Below are 23,813 nucleotides of genomic sequence, written 5' to 3' on the forward strand. Positions count from 1 at the left end.
GACGAAACTACATATACACCGTGTCCATAGTATCCATAGTATATTTAATTATCCTGACAAATTCGTCAGAACACGGATCCACCGTAACCCTGACCTAAGATAGTAGACTTCTAAGCTGATTTCGTTTTATAATAATTCTATGGGCTCTATAGAGCATATAGCGACCCAACAATTTTAGCGAATGGGATACAACTCGAATCACGAGTCTTTATTTTTATTCAGTAAAATTTCAATAGTTCCGATTAATCACGCTGATTACACCGTTCCTTATTTTTCTCCGCTCATCGTGTATATCTGTAACGGAGCTTATATCAGGATTAGGTGTACAAAATCGAAGAAGGAGAAAGAAAGCAACGAGGCAGGCGAAGGATCCGAGGAGATAGACTTTCACCTCGCGCTTGGCACGACGATCACGAGGGATCCGAGCGTGCTGCATAAAAGAAAGGACAGACGCCGCCTGGAGATCACCGAGCCGCCTTGAATCGCGCGGCAAATGAAATCCCCGTTGCTCTCGGACCGCGGAAACTGTCCCTTCCGGCGACTCGTAGGTGGAAACTCGGATCTCGATGCTCGCGTACCGATCGACCACAGAAGCAACCGCCTCTCTCAAGCGCTTCGAGCTTCGTTCTCCCTTCGTTTCCTCGTCCCTCCGTTTTAACTCCCTTTCGTTCTCTTTCTCTTTATCCGTTCTTTCGAGCCATTCTCCGCCTTTATTAACCCTGCGAGCTGAACGTGTTCACCTCCCGACTACGATGATACCGCAAATATTTGCCCATCGACTTTACGCCATTCCTGCACGGCCGAGAAACAGGTCGCTGCCCTTTATAAACATTTAACGCCATCACCGGGAATTTCTTGCTGGGTTAAGTTATATTGGAACGGACTGAACGGTGTTACGCAGTGGTACGCGCTTATGAGGGGAAATTTACGAGGTCAGAATCGTTGGTAGAGCCGGAGTAAAGGTAGAACATCGATTTTTATATGAGAATTTATCGAAATTATGAAGATACTTTTGAAATTTCCTCAAATTTCATAAAGTTGTAGAATTTAGATAGAAGATACGTTTTATAAGCGTGGAATTTCGATAACGTGAAATGTTTGGAAAAAAGAAATTGAGGAAAATGGAGCAATTTGTTAGAAATTTCAATCCCTTAACGATAGCGTAGACGAAACGCAATTTCGCGAGCATCCAACCAGCCTCGTCATTTCATCTCCTGTTATCCGATCAGAAATGATAGGAAGAATCCGAATGAGAAGTGGCCGTTTTACGTAACGCTGTGTCGGTTTCGTTATTCGAATCGGCTTGGATTAACCAGCCTCGACCGCAAAACCCTATCAACCGTTGGGCCTCAACCGTTGAATTAAAGCCAGCGACGTAATATCCGCGGACAGTTATGACAATAGCCCGTGATTCGTGTTAGAGTTAGAGTTAGAATTGAGGAACGTGATCGAGCGATGAGCGCTCAGACATTGCTCGATTACGTACAAGAGATAGTATTAATTACCCCTTAATTGCATCGCGACGATTCCAGGGATTGTAATTTAAAGGAAATCGCGGTATCGTACCGCAACGAGGATTCTACGTTCGTTAAAACGAAGCGGAGAGTAATTACGTTAATTTCAATCGAATCATGGATTACCGGTGATTGCTATACCGTTTGGTACAGATGAAGTCACTTGCGTGGCTGTTTGATGAAACGGTGTATGTGGAAAATATTTGAAAGGAATTCTTCTTAATGGTACGATACTTCTTATTAAATGTAAAAATATTAACTCGATATTTTTGTAGTTTAATTTATTACTTGAAGTCGCCACATCCTAATGGCGACAGACTAAATGGAAAAATGTCAAATGCCATAGAAAATTAGATTTTCATAGAAAAAAGAATGTAGCAGTATAAAATGGCAATTTCGCGGTTCACTGAACCGTACTGCCTTCGTAATTGGACCACCAACAGCTGTTTCCAACGTAGTCCAAATCCTTGGTCCGAACAGCAGGAAAAATTCTTTCTCTGGACTGCAGAACGCTTGAACAAGGACGCGGCATCTATCACCGGCGAATAATTAATCGAGGCCACCATTCAGGTAACGTTCATCTTTGCTAATAAGAAGACACGCGGGTTTATCGATGCATACGATGCAACTCGTCTGCATTATTAATCAACATCCACGAAGTCGAGGCGATTCGAGACGGAGAGACAAGCGGAATCGTGATAAATCGCGAGGCAGCTCGGAGTTCGAGGTCGTAGACGAGAATAGACAACGCCTTGATTCGAATTACGGTCAACTAGAAATTTTGAGAGATACTCGGAAAGGTCGAGGTTACGATAGACTATCTTTTACATCGCTCGAGTTGGCATACCGTTTAACACAGCGATAAGATAAGTGATTTTCCAAAAAAAAGAGGAAATAATCGTGTGACCATAGTTTTTTCTTCTTCTTATCTCGGCGTATATACGAAAAAACGATGCGAAAGTGCCACATTCTTCGTCAAATTGTTAGGTGTTACGACTAATTATTTTCACGTTTCATATTTCTCCGCAAACCGTATCGTTCGGCTGGAATCCATCTTGATAACACCGTGAGGATAACTGGAATAGTTCAGAACGAAGCGCGAGCTACCGGTGCTCGCGAGCCTCGCGTGGAACTATGCGCTATACCTCTGGCTAATTCTCTCGAGCAAACGCGCCGGGTAATTAAGCTACGCGCTAATTAATCGAGAACGAACGCAACGAAACAGGGGTAGGGGAAGAACGATGTCTCGAGGCAGGAACGATCGCATCTTTATGTCTTACTTTAGGCTAAGTGGTCTCGACTAGTACGGTCGTTAGCGAGGCATTTGCATTTTTAAGCGACAGTAAATGCGCAATAATGTCGGATTCCTGGAATGAAATCCTTGGACGATCTAAAAACTAACGTGGGGACTTTGTTAACTTTAGTGCAGATGAAGAACTGCCATGTAAAACGGTGATTATTGTTCTTTGTCTTTTTATCACACGTTCGAAGCTTCAGTGGGGACATGCACATTTATGCATATTATTTTTATTTTGCTAACGTTTTTAATTGCTTTTACTCGCTTATGCTGACTTTTTTTTTATTGCGTCAAAAGTCTCCTTATGATAATACAATACATTTACAAGATATAAATTTCATCCGCGATTTTGTACAGAAAAATATGAAAATCGCCCGCGGCTGGAGGGTTAATACAATCTACAATCATTCTCCAACACACTCATCTTCCCTTACCACTCTACATCATCCCCCGAGCTATCCCAAAAACCCACGTGCGCAATAACCCAGCCCCTCCCTCCATTTATCAATCCTAATTCCTACTCTCCACTATCTGCAACCTCGCCCATCGGCCGCAACAGGAAACGAGCCGCTAACGGAACCCTTAATAAATCCAAACATGTGTGCGGAATCCAATCCGTTCGCTGCAACTCTCCGCGGCTTTGATAGTAACATAGTTTAGCCACGGATCCAATAAGCAAGAAGGAGGAGGCCGATAGATTCGAGTGATAAAGACCGTAAAAGCTTGGTCAGGGGCGCATTGTGCGTGTCGCCGCGGCGGACAGCACAGTAAGCGCGTTCTGTCAGCGGCGTGCGAGCGGGCGCGCGCGCGTTTAGCAAGCGGAACGCGCGGTGCCTTTTGCAAACGGCAGCCGGCGGCGCACGCTCGCGTGGGTGGAAACGGGCTCGCTTTGCAACCGTTCCGTAACAGGCTAACTTCATGCAAATCAGAGGGGACACGATGGAAAGGACTTGTACCGCGCTATCGTCCCGTTTCTTCTAACCTCGCTGCCGCTCTCAAAGCTCCACCAGCAGTACAGAACGCCACCACGAGCTTTCCTTGTTCCTAGACGGTTCTTTCGAGTTCATTTGGTGAACCGTTGGTAAAACGAATCGAGAAGATAGATTAGGGAATCTTGTAGCGGAACTTTGTTCGATGATAACTAGAGTTATGCTATCTGACTCCTTGTACAGCGGCAAAAGTGGGAAATAACGGTAAATGGGGAGTTTCAATGAATTTCCAATTCGATTAATCGTTCCGAATTAGATTCTTCTTTATTAAAAAGAGAGATCTTTACCATACATCTTGGAAAGAAAGATCTCTCTCTGTCGAGAATTAGATCTTCTCAATTGCTATTTTACTGCCAAAACTGTCAAAACTGAAAATTTGTTGGCAAATATTTCATCATGGTTCCATTTATTTCTTTCTATAGCATAGAAAGAAGGACTAAGTTTGGAAAGTTGTGGGATTCTTGTGCAACTAATCGGAGTAAAGAAAGGTTGAGGCCGGCCATTGAAATTTTTATATGTAACATCTTAGGATAGAGAAAGTTGATTTTACAAATTAACAAGATGTTTGTAGCATGTTTGCGTTTAAAGGGTAACCAGTAGAACCTACAATTAGTAGAGTCAATAATCTACTTGTCTAATCTTCAAACTCACGCAAACTGTCTCCACTTATTAGCTTACCCTATCGAACATAGAGTTACAATTTCTCAGATCCAATCAACCGATCTACTACCTTCCAGGACTGATCCTAACATCGTAAAATACTATCGGGGACGATCGTTAAATTTCAAATACCAATCGATCAATTAACCAACGTCAAACCTGCCAATAGGAACATCATATTCTAACTTTCTCCAAACAGATCTTCAACAACGTCGACCACCCATCAGAAGCCATCTGGAGATGTTTACGTTTCCCAATACAGTTTCCAAAATATACTTTCTCGACCATCGAACGAATCGACGATTCAACTGCTTCGCTACATCGTTGACCCCTTTTCGCCAGGACACTTGGGGTCGACGATGGAAACGTCATCGGGTCGACGATCCTCGGTTCACGACGCGAGGTTATCCGCTTCCAGGTTGCAGGAAGCATTAACGTCACGGGCGCCGATCAACCGACCTGTCCAAGGAACACGGCACACTTGCACCGCGCACCAACGCAAACACACGCTTCCGTGCGCAAACACCGAGCGGACAGCGGCTGCCGACTAACAGCAGTCAGCTTCTATGAACTTTCATTTTCATTTTTCCGTGGGATAGTGACACGTGGAAATTTTCGACAAGTTTTCTGATAAGAATCGTACGAGTAACGTATTTTATTTAGGCTACGAACGTTTCACGCTTGAAAATCTTTTTTTAAAGATTTGAGGAAGTGGAGGAGAAGTGGAAGTGGGGGAAGGGACGAAGATTCTATCGGAAGAAAAGAAAGATATTTAGTTCGATACCTTCATAGTCATTTTTCTATGAAAGAGACAAACGTGGGAATTTTCGACGAATTTTTTGGGAAAGATTAGTACGAACGATATATACCGTATTTACATTATGAACTTTCACAAGTGGAAGAAGCTTTCAGCATTTTTGAAGATTCTACGACTGAGGGTGAGGTAAGATAAAGATGCCATGGAACGAAAAGGGAGATGGATGCTTCGTGTCACTGGTGAAGCGGTATTGGTTCGATGTAGTGTTCTCGACTACGTCCAAGTCAGCGCTAGACAAGACGGCAAATATTGATCCTCGGACGACTTCGCTTCTATGGTTCCTATATACTCTCCCTATCGACTTTTCGCCGTGGAAAAATTCTTTCGAAGAATAGAGTACTGGGAACCTTACGATTTTGTTTCCCGCATTGCGTATTCGTGTACTTAGTATTTACATAAAGTTTGTCGTAAGAATGCCATACCAAGAGTCTACTACCTTCTTGATTCTACAGTTGGACAGTAGTAAGCCTCGATGTTCTATACCAGATGATCGCAATAATATACAGTTACGTTCAGAATACATACGTCGTAATCGCCTTTCCACACACTCTGTACAATGTCTGTAGGTCATGAAAATAGACCAAGGTAAAAGCAAGTGGAACGTTAGTTTCTCTACGGGGCAAGTGGCTCGGACAAGGGTGACCTTTAATTGCGATATGCCAGGCACGATGATGAGCCGAAAGATGGCGAACTATCGGGATGGTTTCGCGCATGGAAACGGGTCTGTTCGCACCAGGGGGGTATCCTTCCGTCGTAGCAGGGTCTCGATTGAGCCGTCCAGATGGACGTCTCGACACACCGGGACGTCTGAACGGTCTTTAATGAAGAAAGACATCCAGTGTCGTGGTGGCTGACGGACTACAAGCGTTGCTAACACGCCGCTAATCCTTCCTTATCCTTTCCTTCCTCGTCCTTTGCCTCTATCCTTCCTTGGTATTTCTTCTCCACGTCCTTTCATCCCGTTGTGTCGCTTCTCTCCTCGCCAGACTTTCCATAGAACGGCGTTCAACCCGGGCTGACTCGGGTTCTCGGCTTTCTTTGCCAAAGAAACCGGTGAAGTGCGATCAACTGGTCGCCGGGTGCTTTCTACCGGTCACGCCGGCCACCAGCGTGAGAGAAAAAGAAGAGAGAAGAGAGTCATCGTCGTTGAGTAAAAAGCGCGAGTATCTTATTGCACGCGAGAGAGAAGAGAAGGATCGTCCTTCGACGAAAACTGCTTTCGCCCGGGACGGATTCAATCAACTTTTTCAATCGGCCACCGGTCTTTATTAACAGGTTCGTTTAACCTTGCTCTTCCGGTCTCCTTTGAAGCCTCACAACAAGACCCACCGCTGGTCAAGTGGTTTTCTCGAGTGCAGTAAGATGGAAAAATCTGTATCTCTGCGATTCCCTCCTCTTCCAAACATTTCCAGGTCCTAACAGCACGTACGTTGCATGGAAGATTATCGACGGACTCGGCGTCAAAGGGCGAGACCGAAACCTTGAGTTGCTCGGCCATAATCGGAATTACTAAACGCGCGTGACCTGCTTGTAAAATGGTTTACGATCACGTGACGGTGGTCACTGAAAATTGAATGGCGAGAACATTTGAGTCAAGGCTAAGGTAACCTTCAGGAAACGTACAGGCTGGGCAGAAATCGCAAGAAACTAGAAACGTTCGAGTAAAATTTCTAAATTTAACTTCTTGGAGAACGAAGTCATAAAAAGACAAGGTTTCATACCAAAGTTTGTGCTTATTCCTTCACATAGAACCACTCTATTCCAGATGTATTATTCTTCGATCTTACTACTTCCTATGATTAATTTGCTAAAAGTCAGTACACGAACGCTTCCCAATTAATTAATTTTTACAAAGGATCATAACAGAACTAACAAACCCATGAAACTCGAGATTACCAAATTGCGGTATGCGATACTACATGACCCATCATCGTACATAAGCACAGCGTGCTACTTGGACATCGCGTTTCCTCTATCCTGAGGGCTTCAATCACAGCAACGGAACCGGGTCCATAAATTTGTCAGGCGGGTTAGCGGCATGGTTGGCGCACGATGATCGTGCAACTCGCGGGGACGACGACATGGAAAATGTCATCCTCGTGGCGGAAGAGGAGTCTCGACCGTGGGATGTGGGTCACAGGGTTCGTCGAGTGTGATCGTCTTGGAAAAAGCGAAGAAGCGCGATGGATGCCACGTTGGTGATCGCCACACGACACCGTGTTCGCGTCACCGATGTAATGACCGCCCATTACTTAATATCCGTGACTGCACACGGGGTAGTCCGTGATTTTCAGACCTCGTGCACGAACGACGCGTCGTCGTTGACACGATATATCCGCTGGCAGTGTGTTTGCGACGGCAGTCGATCACATCTTGGCTCCCAGCCAGGCGTTCGTTCGAAACATCTTATCTCCTTTCGAGAAGAATCGAATCTTTGGCAAGTTCGATAACCAACGCTGCGTTATCTGTGACGCGTTCGTATCGCACGAAGACCACGGGGAACACGACAACTTTAACTTACTTTTTCTAAGGAAGCATTTTTAAAATAGCATGTCATCAATTAATTACCAATCACATTCTTGCCCGAATAATTATACCTTCTAAAACAAATTGTCAACGATATATTCGGACCTAACAAATTCTTTCCATTTGTAGCTACATTGTATTAAAATATCCCTTGGTAGTTCTTAAAATATTTTCCTGTGATCTTCGTATTATACGCGCGTCGCTATTAGAAAGTGGCAAACAAAAATTCTTAATCTTTCCGATATTCGATAACCGATAGGACACTGGCAAATACGATCGAACCTTGGTGAACTGAAATAGTACGGAGCTACGCGAAGAAGTTGCACAAGTATGGCAACTTTTCGCTTCGATCGCGTTCTCCACGAACATTTGCGTAGAGCGCGCGGGTACATTCGTGATCGATCGTCGTGATTCATCGGAGTTCTTTGGAACGAATATGGGTTACACGGAGCCGCATGGTCGTGCCATGGAAATAGAATCACGCAACGCTTGTCCTAAATCCGAAGCATGTCGTTCTTCACTGCGAAACACACGAAACCTACGGAGCCCGGTGGGTAAGGCAACGAGCGGCCTGGTCGACCATTAATCGACCGTATCCTTTAATCCCTCAGACGTGTACAGCCGTAACCGTTCGTGGCAGAAGAAACGCCGCCTCGAACCTTCCCTTTGTTCCAACTCTAGACTTCCGTACCGCGCCGAGAATACCACCGTGAATTTGTACTCGATTCGAGTTTCTGCGAGTTCCACGACTTTACCACGGTGCGAACGAGAATTCTCCTTCGATCGAGGAAATTAGATCGCGTCGAATTTAATTGGCACTCGTAATTCGTTCAACGATTAATCGTTTGTCGGTGTTGGAAATACTAGAAGATATTATTTAAAAACAAGAAATATGAAACATTTTTATCCGTTTACAGAGAACATATAACTCAATCATGGAAATCATAGAAAAAAATAAAGCACTTTTTAAATTAATCTGTATTCGTATTTTCACTGGATTCAAACAGTGCTAACGCGATTGTAAACTACTGATTTCCAGCGAGTGAATTTCGATTACCGATGTATTTTCAACGTATTCACCGAAGCAGCCGTGAAAAAGTTGTCGAGCGTGTTTGTTCGATACATTTATGCGGTAGTCGCGCGCCCCAGCCTCGCGTATACATACGCGTAACGTGATAAATTTTCGAGCCAAACGAATAACGAGCGTAACGTTCCGACGAACGAGAGGAAAAAATTAATTAATGCTTCACCGTTCTTTATCGTGTCGTTGGTCATTCGCCGTGCAATTCATATAGGTTTAATAATTCGGGCGCGCTTCGAGCGCTTAAAACCAAGTGAAGCCCGCTTGAAAATGTTTTATCAACTCACTCTTCAAAAATAAATCATTCTCGTTATTGTACAATAGCCGCCGTTTTTATGACGATTCCTATATAATAATTTCTCAAATTTTATTCGTGCGTCTAATAAAACCACGTTTGAATTTCTGTCAAAAAAATTGTGAATTTTACCAGTTTTATGAGATAATTAATTTTCAATAATTGCTCAAATACGGCCATTCGCTCCAACACCACGTTCAATTAAAAGCAAAAGAAGCTTTTAAATTCCAATTTAAACAGCTAAAAATTCCACTACTTCCTCAACCTCTCACAACCGTTCATTTCATTCCGTTCGATACCTTTCGTGCCTCGATTGAAATCCTACGTTTGAGGCGGTTTTCACAGCTGTCCGTTTAATTTGTATCTTCACAAATCACTGACAGAGTACAAAACCAGTTGCCGCGTGAAACGACAAACGAGCTTCCCGCAGTTACGCTCGAATCGTCGCTTAATTCGCTAATTTTCACCGTGCAGCCCCAAATGAACCGCACAATCAGCCTGTCCCTGATCCGAGTGTCCGGATACGAACAACAATCGACAGATGTAACCGCTGTCTCGACCTCGTCGATGACGTGAACCATTAATTACCGGAAACGTGACCCGCTGGTTGGTGACACGCGCTGCACGGCTCATGTGCATCGGGTGCAGCGAGAGAAGATATCGTCGTATCACGAGCATCACGAAAGAACGTCGACTCGAGCAGGGCGTCGAGACTACGAGTCTCTCTCTGACCAATCACTTTCTCTCCGCGAACACGTCCGCCCGATTCTCATCTGATTCGACCGAATCCTGCCAGGGGCAAAACTTTGCATCCTCGGAATATTCATAGTCGTAAACTTTTCAAATTCCGTGGGACATTTTGAGGATGTTCTTCGACGTTCGTTGGAAAGGAAGATTGTGAATGGTTGTAATAGAAGGGAAATTAAGAACTGGCATTACCGGTATCTACTGATTGTCAAATTATTAAATCGAATAATCAATGGATTCGTAGCAAAAGAAGGTGTGAGAGTGGAAGAAGTTCAACTTAAAGTGGGCAGCCGGACGACGAGCCAGAGACTAGGAAGATTTCGAGTTACTGTTCTGGAATATCGCAAAGTGTCGAGTGGTGTAACATCTGAAAAAAGTATCCTGTTAAGATACTCGGTAGTTTTGTGAAAGCGGTAGTTTCCCGGAATGCTTTCTCCCTCGCGTATCGCAATTTCGAGGATTCGTATAAACGGAGCCAACAGCTGCTTACGACTCAGTAGCAAGATTCACAACAATCTTTTGGACAGTTTCATGGAAACGTCCGTAGTTGATAAATCCTCGCTGATTTCCAGTGTTTTCTGTTATACGTTAAGAGATTATTTACCGACAGTTTACGAATAAACCAACTTCTCGACGATTTCATCCTTGTCGAGGATAAATTGTCTCTTAGCGATAATTACGATCGTTTATACGAAGACTAAAATAGTTTTCTCATGTCGCTGATTGAGCATCTCTTAAGACCATCGAAATTTCTCCCGTATTTCGAAACAGATCTTTACAAATTTTTCAAATTTCATAAAAGATGTGAAAGTTCTCAACTGAACTTTACCGAACCCGAACATCTTTATGTTTTCTTCGTAATATTCGTAACAAAATACAAGTTTCTTATATCAAAAGCAAAAAAGCCGATAGCCTTGAAAATTGTGAAACTTTCTCGCTCTCCTAACAGTCCATCTATATACGAAATACGAATAATTCTTGGAATCTTTCCTATCTAGTAACGAATTTTTATCTCGAATATTCGTGGATTCTTAATCATAGCATTCGTCCTTTCGTATTCGCAGTCGAATTTGTACCGTCCGATTTCAAACATACATAAAAACAAGTATTCGTAAATCCATTGCGAAACATCACGTAACGCGTATCATTGCCACATTGATCGGACTCTTCCCATTCAACATAATCGCATAAACATTATCGATTTCGATTTCACCGTGCTGTACCAGCGTACCAGTAACCGAGGATCGCTATTAAATCGCATCGCCGCGTTCAATAGAGGCGAAACCGCGTTCAATAACGTTATCAAGCGACGAGATTCGCTCGCGACGGGCCAGGTACCTTTCTAGTTTCTTTATTAGCATCGTGTGCCGGCTATTTAAATATGGAAGATATTGAATAAGCCGGTTACGTTCTCGAGTGTCGGATAAAGGATCGTTTCTTCGTTGAACCGTGTCCGATCGCCAGTTCGCCGATCGAATCTCATGGGCGATCCTTTGCAAAACGAGAAAAAGAGAACGAGAGGAGAGAGAAAGGGAGAAGGAAGGCTCCGCCACGGGATTATTCCGCGTGACTTCCGATCGGAATATAGTTTAGCGGGCCATTCTTTTCACTCGGTGACTTTCGCCGTGCCGCGGAGAACGAGCAGAGCAATTTCTTCTTCCCGATGATCGCGGCCCCCAGGCACACCGATAATAAGGTGTCAACGTTCACGAACCCCTAGTCTCGTGTCAGACAACCGTTTCCGGGTTATGCTCGTGCGAACCCAAACAACCGTATCCTGCTATATTCGTCCGAGGATTGCGGTCGATCGCTCTTCGCTGACCTCCAACAATGAACCCGATCGATTTGGAGCGAGACTGTTGTGACGTTCAACTTAATATTCAGACCACTCTTCAGTGTTGATTCAGTGCTGTGTGCCGTTTGAATTTCTGAACGGATATTCTCCACGAACTGCTCAAGCGTGCACGAACAAACCGCGTTTTAAAGATTTGTATTTCTGCAAATTTTGAGTTACAAAGGCAAATATAAAGAATACGCGAGATATTCCAATGTTTCCAGTACCAACCAATGCGAAATAATTTGGTCGCGTCGATCGAAATTATTGCTTTCCTCCCATTTACCTGCATGGCTTTCTGTCTAAAATTTAATGAGAATTAACGACACGAACGCCGCTCCCTTTTGTATCGATCCGTTACTAAATTGTTGGACACTTAAGAGCGAAAGTGGGATCGAAAACACGTAATACCGTGAACATCGACGTAACACCGTGAACGTATTACAAGCTAGAGTATCGAAGAAGCAATAATCCAGCTCGTAAGTCCCCTCATGAAATCCAAACCGTGTTTTTCTCCTCGACGAACGCTACAATCTTCGCCGATACGAGGACAATGCTTACCGGTGCCGCGAAGCTGCGAAACGATCGCCTCGAAATGACATGTAATTTTCCAATACGTAACAGATTATCCGCGGCCAATTATCGGTAAGTTATCGGCACCTAATCGACGATAATCGTAGGTAACGATGTTTCGACTGGCATTTGTCCTTTTTCTTAAAATCTAGGATCGAGAGACCAGAGGGTTTCTCGAAAACAGGCTGGTCATTAATATTTCCCGAGTGTTTGAAACGAGCAACACCCGATACCCACCACTTGGAACGTATAAGATTACAATCCTCTCTCTCGCTACGGTACCTGACTACCGTTAAATATATGTTTTACAACGTGTTCGGAACGCGCGATTCTCTTTGTCGCTCTTTCGAGTTCCTCGTCGCGAAGCGAGCAAAGAATCGTCGTCGTCGGCGGTGGTATAGAAAGGAGAACTGGTCGATTGAGAAGCGAACGCGTTATGTGTCCTGTCGACGGGACGATCCGGGCGAGATCGACTTTCAAGGTCGTCGAGTTTCCCGCGAGAATTCAATGCCAGGCATACGGGACATTGCCGTTGACTAACGAGCAATTAAATTTCGCGGTTTACGCACCACGCGAGCTGCGGTGAACCACATCCACCCGGGTGCGTTCCAAGATCGCGAGTCACGCGAGTCAATCGGATCGTTCCTTATGGCAGATCGATATCGAGGGCCGACACGATTTTCTCTGTCTCTGACAGTGTTAGAATAAATGGATTAAAATTTTTAATCCTATTGATTGATTGATTGATTGATTGATTGATTGATGGTTAAGATCGGATTTTAGTCGAAATTTAATTAACTTCTATTTGTATTAAGCGAAGACTGTCAACGAGTAAAACTGATTGATACTAGACCCCAGGGCAGATTTGAATATTAGTTGCACGATGAAGAGAATTTGAATAGGTCGTTTATGTAATTGGCAATTACACTGACGAATTTGTCAGAACAATTGAATAGACAGATTCTTAGGAGAGCAGCTACGTTGCATGCATTTCGTTCTTCGCGTGTTTCGTTCGAACATAATCGTTGATTATAATCGTACATCGGTCGTAGGAAAGTTTCATTCCTAATCACGATCGTTGAAGTATTTGCTAATCCTAATCGCCAACCGTTAATTGCATTAAACATTGTCCAATACTGGACATTTCTCGCGTATTTGCGTATAAAACTAAATGCCTCTAGGATTCACAGCAACCTGTAAGAAAGAATTTCTCAAGACCAGAATCATCGGGGAATGAACAGAAAGCTCCTTCGACGCTACGTTTCACACCAAATGCCTCCTCAGTGTCCAATAAAACGAAGAAGCTCCGATCTTCTTTATACTCTTTATACTCTTCGATATACGCAGCAAATAATACATACTCTGAGAATAGCGTGCGGTTCTAAACGCACGCGGAACTCAACGAGGCGTCCGTGGCACGGCTGTTTAATGGCGACGATGGTGGCAGCGACGGCGTAAAACCGTCATTACCGCCAATTACAATAAATCCCGCACAGTATTCCGCTTATCGTTTTTCCACGCGGAGGCGCGGCTTAATCTATAATCCGGCCGATGTAACGGGTTCGCGATGCCTATGCGCAGCTCGAAAACCGAACAAGGACGGAGAGGAAGGAAAACGGAGAAGAGCAGAGGCTGGGTGGGTGCGTGCGTGCGTGCGTGGCGTGCACGCGGACACGGCCGATCATTTTCCCCGGCTACACTTTCACGACTGATGATCGGGTAGCGTTTCAGCGGCGATCGACTCTGTCGACTGGTCAGATTTACGCCACCCCGTGTGCGTACGTGCCACGGAACCACGCTGCCGGCCACTCTCGGCCCACTGCACGCTCTAATGCCAGTGCAAACGCGCCCACCTATTGCCTACCTGTGGCTATTGCCTCACGCGAACCAAACACACGCTTCCCATCGCATCGAGTCTCAGCCCTGGGGACAAGTGGAACGTACTTATCCACCACTTCCGGGACCTTTCGCCCTGTATCGCTATAAGATGGCGGAAAAATTCGTGGTAAATGCATGGAAAACTTAAATTATCACTTTTTACTCTCGTATCTGTAGTGCTTTCTCTAGGTAAAATGTCTTATTGGAGGATATAAATCTTTTTGTATAATTGCAACGAATGTCCAGAGGTATTCAAAAGATAACCTTCAGCCTTTAGCGCTTAGACATGGTACTGTGGAAAAATATAAAGATCGACTGCAATTATCTACGATCTTAGGTAAAATTTAGTAGCTAATCTCAATCGTAAACGTTCAGTTCAGTTGCTTCGACATTGAATGTCAAGGTTCACTGAATAGTTAACGAAATCCAGGGGTTGTTTTAATTACGAAGAAAAATCCACCGTCCAATGGAGAATCCTCGAAAGCTCGTTCGATTGTCAGTGCACGGCACTTCCAGAGTACACTCAATGATCTGTGGCGGGACGTGCACGACGCATCGTGGTCCAGATAAATCACGTCCGATATAATTAATGAGCACGAGCTACAATTCCCATACACACCTCTGGCGGGACCGCCTTAACAAGTACCTCGACGAAGTCAACCCAACCTAAACCTAATCAGGTATACAACAGAGTGACACAAGCGAGAGTGACAGAGTGACAACAGGTCATGCCGACGATAGAATTATTCTACTCGCGGAGAAGTTATCTAGGTATCTAGGTGAGAGGCGCCGCGCATGTTCCCGTGTAACCACGACAATATTTCAGAAAAAATGCGCTCTGATCGCACTGTCGTCTAATAATCGGAGCACCGCCCGAACGCTATTATTCCCTATCGATTATCAAACGATTTGCATAGCGCGGAATGCCGTGTCCCTACCCACTTGCAATAAAAGAATTGGAAAGAACGACCGATGAAACGATTCCGAGAGACATTCTCTGGTCGGGGAGTATTGTGTATCGATGGTGATTGTTTCCGGGTGAAAGCGACGTGATTTTTAAAACGACTGCATTGTATGGGAGGGTTGGAATCTTTGTGAAAATGAAAGAGACTTTGAGGGGCAGGTACTCTTTGCTGCGTAATTCTTAACTGTAAGTCTTTAACTGTTCTTTAAAAATCTACCTTTTTCCTTTTTTTTAATCGTAGCATCGCAAAAGCAAACCCAGGTTCACGTCCAATATTAGCTCACGCCTTTTCGAACTTCCTAAAATTCCTACCCACATAAACTTGGCACAATATCCATAAAACATCCGGCAGCCTGCCCTAAATCAAGCTTTTCGATGGCGCAACGAAGAAAAAGGAAACTAAAAGTCACGCAACCCTTCATCTTCGTTCCAAACTTCAATTACCACGGTCGCGTGGCATTTGCGAGCACGCTCATATTGTCACGTGGTTTACGACCGTTTTTCCACGATCACGAGCAGGCGTGCAACGCTATTGGAGCGCAGCGTGCGACGTGCAACATTATTGCACGCACCTTTCGGCACAGGCGCGGCGTCGTGAAACGCCCAACATCGCCGTTTGTCAACCGTGGCCCGCCGCTAACTCGCGCGCGGTATGAGCTCGAATCCAAGTCATGTAGCCACGCCGACTGTCATCGATAAGCCACGATCGATAAACGAGACAAATTCACGGTTATCTCTGCAGAGTTACGCCCACGTGAATTTCAACTGGAGAGACAAAGATCGAAACCGAAGAAATACGGACGAGCTCGCGTGTCTCGTGGTACTTGTAAATTCAACGATTCCGACAGGCAAATCTTCCTGTGTCGTTCTCGAAGGAGCAGTCGGATTTTATAATTAATGAAATTGAAGTCGTATAAGACGACGAATTAAAACTAAAAGACAGATGCATTTACCATATTTTTCATTCGTGACTTTCGTGTAAGAAAAACAGCCGCGGTGTTGATTATGACCAATAACATCCTTCTTTCTAACTCCGTACAGTATACGTTCCTAAAATCTGTTTGCCATATAAACAACACTCATATTACACGGTCAATTTTCAACTACCTTTTCACAAACCCGAAGCAACTTGATCGCCTATCGATCGCTGCATTCCCACAAAACGCCGAATTTCATCAGCTGTACGCGGTGGAATACGCGACGCACGATCGTAGAACTTGGTATCTATCCCACGACAACGGAATGGCCCGTCGTAAATCACGAAGCGACTGCGAAACTGGGCGCCGTAAATCATGAACCAGGTGAAAAAGGCCGTGCACGTTTACCCGTATCCGTGGAAATTACGTTTTAATCATTGGTACAAGTGCATTAAGAGCGACGGTATAAATTACCGAGAGAGGCCGACGTTGCCCGTGGCCGCCTCTCTGTGTGTTGCAATTTGCTTTAGCGGCGTGCTCGCGCGCGCTCACACACGCGGCAACCGTTTGTGGTTTGTATTCAAATGGGAGCTGCACGCTCCTTTTCCGTGCCTTCCACGCCGGTGGTACCGTTAGATTCGATACAACCACCGTCTCGAATCGATGCTATCGGCCCCGGTATCGGGAGAAATCTCGCGTTATGAGTGATTCCTATGTTTGTCCAACGACGATCGCACGAACGCGCGAACGCAAGTAAACAAAGAGTACAATCGAATATCACGGTATAATCGAGTAGTCTACTCACCCCGAGCAGAGACAGTGCGTTCGGTGTTTCACCGTCCACCTCCTGGTCGCGCGTTTCTTCCTCCTTTCCCTCCTCAACGTCGACCAGTGACGGGCTGTCCGGTCCACTAGCCGCCACTTCCGCTATCAGAGTGTCGTTCGAGTCGCACTTGTTCAAATTCGTATCTTCCGTGGTCAGAGTTTCCAGAGACACTGCATCGTTTCTCTGGGGCTTATCGGATACGCAAGATTCTTCTATCGTACACTCTCGATCGTTTATGCAATCTCTAGCATCCTCGTACACGGATGTCCGGCTTCTTCTCAAGTCACTCGTTTCGTTAGGTTCATCCTCGGTTAGTCTTGTCAGAGCTTCGTCGTCAGGGTCCTCGCGATCGTCCTCTTTCGTGGGATTTATCAGAGGATCAGTTGTTGGTAATGTATCAATTGGTAATGGAGTGTCTTCCACGGTCTCGTCTGGTATCAGATTCGAAGCTTCTTGCGCTTCCACGATCCTATCGTCCAGATATTCTGACTGTTTCTGTAAGAGAACGTCGAGATCCTCTTGGTGAGACTCGTCCAGGTACCACGAGGTACAGTGTTCGTGACGCTTCTTGTCCGAGGAAGCTTCGTCGCCTTTGGAAAGAGCGCCCTTACACTTCCTCAGGTAACTTTTCACTTTTTTCGTTTTGCTCTTCCTGGTTTCTTGGCTACGTGGTAAGGTCCCACCTTCTGGGTGCTCGCCGGTTTCACCCGTATCTCCGACAATCCGAGATTGCGTGGGATCCACATCGTGGACTGGTTTGGATTTGACATCGGAGATGTCGTCGAAGAAGGAACATGGGTCGTGTTGGTCCGGGGCCAACGTCCAGGTCTCTTCTCGCTCTGGCATACGACGCTCCGCCGGTATTACCTGTGACAAAAAGATTTTGATGCTGAAAATGTTTGTCAGTGTACGTTGGCGTAACATTACGCCTTTCGTGGCCAAATATTTGTTAACGAGAGCTTTCCGGAAGATTTCCAGATCGCGATTCTTTTTGATAAAGGTTAAAGTAAAATTGAGGATGTGGGTTATTTGGAACGTTACTCTTAAGAGGAAGATAAAGTGGCGATAATGTGATGGAGAAAAAGATCGTCTTTGAAATATGAACTAAGAAGTTGATAAATCGATCTTTTCATTCCCTGCAATTTAGAGAAGCGGGTTCCTACTTATCAGAATTGATAAATCGGAGGCAACAGCTATTTGGGATATTGGATACAGGGGAAAGTCTGTTTAGATTAGAGAGGTGGTCTAGAAAAATATGATTTAGTATCTTAATCCACTGACATAAGCTGATTACTCCAAGTTTTCCTCCCTAAAGATCTTGGAAATAAGATTCAACCGTGTATCTTTCAATTTTGTTGTTTCATCATCTATGATTTCTTATGCTATCCCAAGAACGAGGGGTGGCTATTTCAACCAACCGACCCAAGTATTTTTCTCAGAAACAAAAATATTGCCTGTAGAGTCCTTTCCCCAAAAATACTCGTATTATAAATGTCTTTCTTTATTACAAGTCACATCACAGTTATTTGACTCCCCACCTCGACTGTCGATCGATACCAAAAACTTTCATCAAGTCCCTTACAAGATTACTACATTCATCCCTTGTATCCATATCTGCAGCTCTAAATCCACCGTAGAACACGAAAGAAAAACGAAAGAGTCGCGTAGCTATTGGGAATCGTAGGCAACGTCACGATCAACGGCAGCGATTTCGCAAGCTGAGCTTGCTTCAGAAGCTGATTAATTCTGCGTTGATCTACTATGGGAAAATCAGGAGCTGAACATTGGATAAAAAGGCGAGACGGATCGAAATCGAGCGCAAGCAGCGTGGCGGCGAACGGTCATTCAATTCTATTTCGCAAGAGCGGAGTTCCGCAGTTGGTAGCGGGCGCGGAGGTGCGCCGAGCGTACAACTGTATCAGCGGCTGTCTGCCAACGTTCAGCGCCGCATAAAACAATGGGGCTTATAGTAAATATCGGCGGACGGCGCCGTCGTTGCTAATATTAACCTCGAGCGGTGCATAACGATGATATTTTACGCTACGCTTCAGCACCGCCATAGCTGGACCGTGCCCATAAGATCACGCTGAATACAACTTCCTCGCGTAATATCTCCGATTTCATAATGCACACCGACTTCCTGCTTTCCTGCTTTCTGAAATACAACGTGAATCAGGGGATCCTACGTGAACGTGAGTCACGCTGCGCTGACTTACGAACCCGTGTGCATCCCGGGCCGGACCCTGTTTGCTGGTTCACCGTCCTCTGCACACGCGAGCAACAGATTACGCTTGCTACGAATCGTCCCGTGAAACCTCATCCCTCGCTGTCAGGGATCGCACAAATCTTATCGATGTAACTTGCGACGCGATAAATCCTACGATTTTCGGCGATATATTGATGAAAAAAATTAGCGGACTCTGAGGATTGCAATTTGATGATTTAGGTATGGAAATATGTCTTTGGAAATTTGTTCGAATTTACTAAAAATCTAAAAATTATCTCGTTCGCGATCTGTGTCGCCTTTAAACGTTACATATCACGGGCATTTCACGTGCGCGTATCACGTAAAAGAGAGAAGTAAATTTATACGCATACTCGTAAAACGAATGAAATAAATAAATGAATAAATCAACAGCGGCAAGCGTATTCTTAATTCATAAAGACGCAAACAGACGATAAATCGATGATAGTTTAGAAAATGCGGGACGCATAGATCATCTAACGCATTGGGTCTCGCGCCGCACAAGGAAGCTGAAAAACCGGGGACCGACTATCGTATTTAACGTCATCATCGGTCACCGTCGTGGCGCGAATACATGGTTATCTTTCTCCGTTCATATTTCGTCTGATTTACGCGTCTTCTGCGACTAAATCGATAAGCGGCTCGTCCGCGAGAACATCAATTCTCCTCGGGTCCGCGGCAGCGCGATGGTATTCAATGTAAACGCGGAAACGACCGGCGAATATCTCTTCCTTAATAAGTTTAGCTAACAGAGTTTGCATGTTTTCGCGGTGAGCGAGGCTGGAGTGCGGATCGACAGCGGGGCCGGCTGCTTTTATCGTCCAAGGAGTCTGGAAGCAGCGAGATTCAATCTCTGCGATGACGCGATAGCGAGATGAGGCGTGGGAGCGAGTCGAAGCTAATCTTTCGAGGCAAGCAGCTCATTCAAAGCGCGTGTCTCCTCGGCCGGTTCCCTCTTCACCGAACCCATCAAGAGGGAAAGTTCGTTCGAGCGCGGTCTTCTCGTCGACGCGATCGCTTAGCGCGACGCGCGCAAAAATCGCTAAAGAATATTAAACGGTCCTGCCAACTGTTCTTTGTGAGAAGAGAAAGATCAGAGAACGCAGGCGAGTACCCTTTCTCTCGAACCGACCGCTTCAACGAGCTTCCTGATCGAATTGTTTGGTACACCTTTTCATCTCTCATTTTCTCCCCGTGATTTTCAACTCTGTGTTTATCTTATTACTCGGAGCTGCAGGTGGTAGACATTTAGCGTGCTCGATTTCAAAAGAATAAAAGACGCGAGATCTTCCTTCTCCGCCCCATAATACATAATACAGTAAGTAAAACCTAGTCGTAAGATTCTTCCGCCAGAAGAGTTGGTAAAATATGCGTTTAGCGCAGCGTAAGTACGCAGCATTTCCTCTGCGCATGCGCAGCCTCCGTAGCGATCTACCTGCACAGTTCACGGGTCGCTTTCGCCTTTCCCGAAACCGTTTCCTCGCTGTCGAACTGGCAACTTCGACTAAAAACGTCAGCCTTGACTCGGTGTAGAGTAACGAGCGTAAATTCTTGATCGCTTACGGCATGCCTTCCTTCCGAGAACCGATAATACAAGCCGTGACACGTGAAATCGACGCGATCCATGGCAGTGCTACGCGACTCCGTCGCGACGCCGCTAAATCACCTCTCCGCCGGAACCATGGTCGCAAGACGCGCGTGTACGCGACACAAGTGCAACCAGCACTCCTCTGTACGGAAACCCGTTAAGAAATGGCCGCTTGGCGGTAGTCTCGGTAACGAGAAGTTACCGATCGTCAATGCAACGGGGGTTTATAAATAGGTATACCGGTAACCGCGCTCGTAGCGTTACGCAAACACTCTCGCCAAAAGGGTGTACAGCCGTGGATAATTGCGCAACAATGCTCGACGAGACAATGAAATATCGTGTAATCGTGTACCCAAGAGAAGCTGCCGGTGTTGCGTACACCAGCGTCATCTTTTCACCGTGTCGTGTCGCTTAAGTACGCTCGACGCAACGTGTTTCCTGAACTCACGAACGTACGGTAAATAGGAACGCGTATGTTCCTGTAACCAAGAAGAATGTTTTAAGGGCTAAGATCTTTCGGTATCGCGAAGTAATTGAAATACGAAACTAGGAAGAGATCAAAGATTTTATTGCCATTACTAAAGATGGTAACTTTATATGTGTACGGAAAATTTAGAAAGCCCATCACTTGTTCCAAATGGTAAATAATGTTGAACGATTGTCAACATTGTTAAATCTAACAAACTAATCTGACAATTTTCAAAATTTAAATCATGGTATAAACATGATTCGATTCAACGACTTTCCAAATTGTAAGAAGAATTTCTCATGGATTAACACACGACATAACCTGAAATAATGCACTTTATCGCTCGATAAACTTAGGAACATATTCCGCTACGTACATTCAGTTTCCGCGCGAAGGTATAAAATCTTCATAGTCCATAATCCAAGAGCCTCCATAATACTGTATATCGAACGTCTGCCCTTTTAACAAGTCTACTTGTAAACCTTTTTCTCCGTCAACTTACGAGTACGATCCTCGAAACGGTAAGCCGAGTGTGACGAGCTTAACGTCCAACGGATGAGCAACAAAAAGCCAAGCAAACGCCTGTCAACGGAGCGATCTACAGGCGATTTGCACGCGAAATTAATTCCTCGGGGTCGGACGGGTTCTTAGGAGTAGCCAGAGAATTTCCAGATAACACCGCGTAGCCAGTGAAGAAGGGCTCGATTAATCTTGGCTCGCCCACCCCCGCATGCAATGGCGATGCAACTCAAAGTCCGGTTCCTCGCGAGGCGTCCACTCGCTAGGCGACAATGTTAATTGGCCCGAGAGTAATTTATACATCGGTACCCTATCTGTCGCCCAGAGGCCGGCGAAGCGGAATGGATTGCGTTAGGAAACAGAGAGGAGCGTCGCGGACGACTTGTTCGTAAATCACGCGCAGCCTGCGACGTATGAAGAAACCTCCTCCGGGACTCGAGGCGAGCCCACCTCGCGAACCAGCCGAGCCAACACGCGGTTCTGTCGCGTGGGTCTCCGTAATTCACGATCGATCGTATTTAGGTCGTTTCGATCGTCTATCGGCCTGTGGTGGATCTGTCTTTCCAACAATGGAACGTTGATTTGAAAAGATACGACTGTTTGTTAGCGAGGAAAATTTTCCTTTGATCTCAACCTGTTAACTGGATTCTCTTACAAACGTAAAATGTAATAAAAGCACATAAATTTTACTTGGATTCGTTTTGTCTTTGCAGACGTAAATATGAAACGAGAACAACGGTTAATTCGAAATATTTAAAAAATTACTCTTTAAAAAATGTAGAACGTTGCTGAAACGTAAGCAAATATACGTACACGCGGAAAATGTGGATGGAAAAGGTTGTATAATTTCTTCGTAAAAGAAATGCCGTAGAAGGCGCCTTGTAGCAGAGCACTCCCTTAATTTGGTAGAAGCGGTCATTGGAACTATCCTTTCGTTTCCTCGAATTATCCTTTCCCGACCGTTGCGAATTAGTTCTAGCTCTTTTCTTTCACATTTCGTATGATTTACGTCTTACGCGGGGTATGCGTTTTGCCTCTGAGCGAAAGAGAAAGCAAGCTGTCGTTAAGGAATGCGTAACAAGTAAAATTGTCAATAAGCAAATTGCAATCTTAGGAGGCGTTTGCAAAAGGAAACTCTCGGAACTAGTTTACAAAACTAAATACATAGGTGAACGGACAGATTCGACGAGGAAGAAAAAGGTTTACAGGAGAAACTTTCTCAACCGAAATGCAAACGTGTACCGAAACGTTTAAAAAAAAATATTAAATTCGATGATTTTGTAATATGGCTTCGGATTTCGATCTTGACTCTACGAATTGGCTTCCCTCTTCGTTTCAGCTTAATGACAGATCCGATGGAATGTAAATACCCAGAAGCGTGAAACAGGCTTCTCGAAGCAGGATCGTTAATCAGAATTACGCTTCACTGAGAGAACATGAGATTCTTGCACAGTCATTCGACTTTACTATGCACGTTTTCAAAAATCTTAGGGTGTCTACTATATAAATACCTGTCGTTTCTCATCATTAATTTAAATCCCTTCTAAAACTGTTAAACTGTGACTAATGATCGGTACTATGTGACGATGAAACGAGTAAAAAGAAATCTGGGTGAAATAAAAAATTCTACAGGTAATGTGGACACATTAGAAGGAAACGTGGTCCATGTAGTTTGAAGGATGGAATCTTTAGTATGGCGTACGTAAGAAGGGAGATTTTAAGATATGCGAATGAGCTTCGCGACATAAAGTAGAATTGCTAAGACAAGTTAAATCGTTTGATAGATGGGAAAGACAGATGCAATTAACGAGACAAACTTTAACTGTTGTTTGACTGCAGTTTAAACAGAAGTTTAAGCGAAATTCGACTAAACATTTGCATACGCCGAATTCTCATAGAGTCGATACATAAAGATCGAGCTCTAACATATTTTATTCTTGACCTAAATGTATTTCATCCAGAATTGTTCAAGTTCACTTGTCCTAATCCATCGATTCTATAATAATTATCTACTTTCGACATCGGTGAAATTTCAATTCACAAAATTACAATCGTATTTCCCTGAAATTACACT

At 44.7% G+C, this 23,813-nt stretch overlaps 1 protein-coding gene and 1 long non-coding RNA gene across 5 annotated transcripts in view; one reads left to right on the top strand and one right to left on the bottom strand.

Annotated features, from left to right (window-relative positions):
- The window catches only part of LOC117153763 (uncharacterized), a 302,729-nt gene that overhangs the window by 247,330 nt on the left and 31,586 nt on the right, over positions 1-23,813 (bottom strand). For all 4 annotated transcript variants that reach the window (XM_033328133.2, XM_076621483.1, XM_033328130.2 and 1 more), the window contains exon 2: positions 16,898-17,785. In XM_033328133.2, the coding sequence (XP_033184024.2) occupies positions 16,898-17,785 (888 nt within the window). The remainder of the gene's footprint in view (positions 1-16,897; positions 17,786-23,813) is intronic.
- LOC117153562 (uncharacterized) overlaps positions 1-23,813 on the top strand; it is a 74,063-nt gene that overhangs the window by 14,572 nt on the left and 35,678 nt on the right. The window lies entirely within an intron of this gene.

This window comes from Bombus vancouverensis, chromosome 1, assembly GCF_051014615.1.
Source record: "Bombus vancouverensis nearcticus chromosome 1, iyBomVanc1_principal, whole genome shotgun sequence".
Taxonomy (NCBI): Eukaryota; Metazoa; Arthropoda; class Insecta; order Hymenoptera; family Apidae; genus Bombus; species Bombus vancouverensis.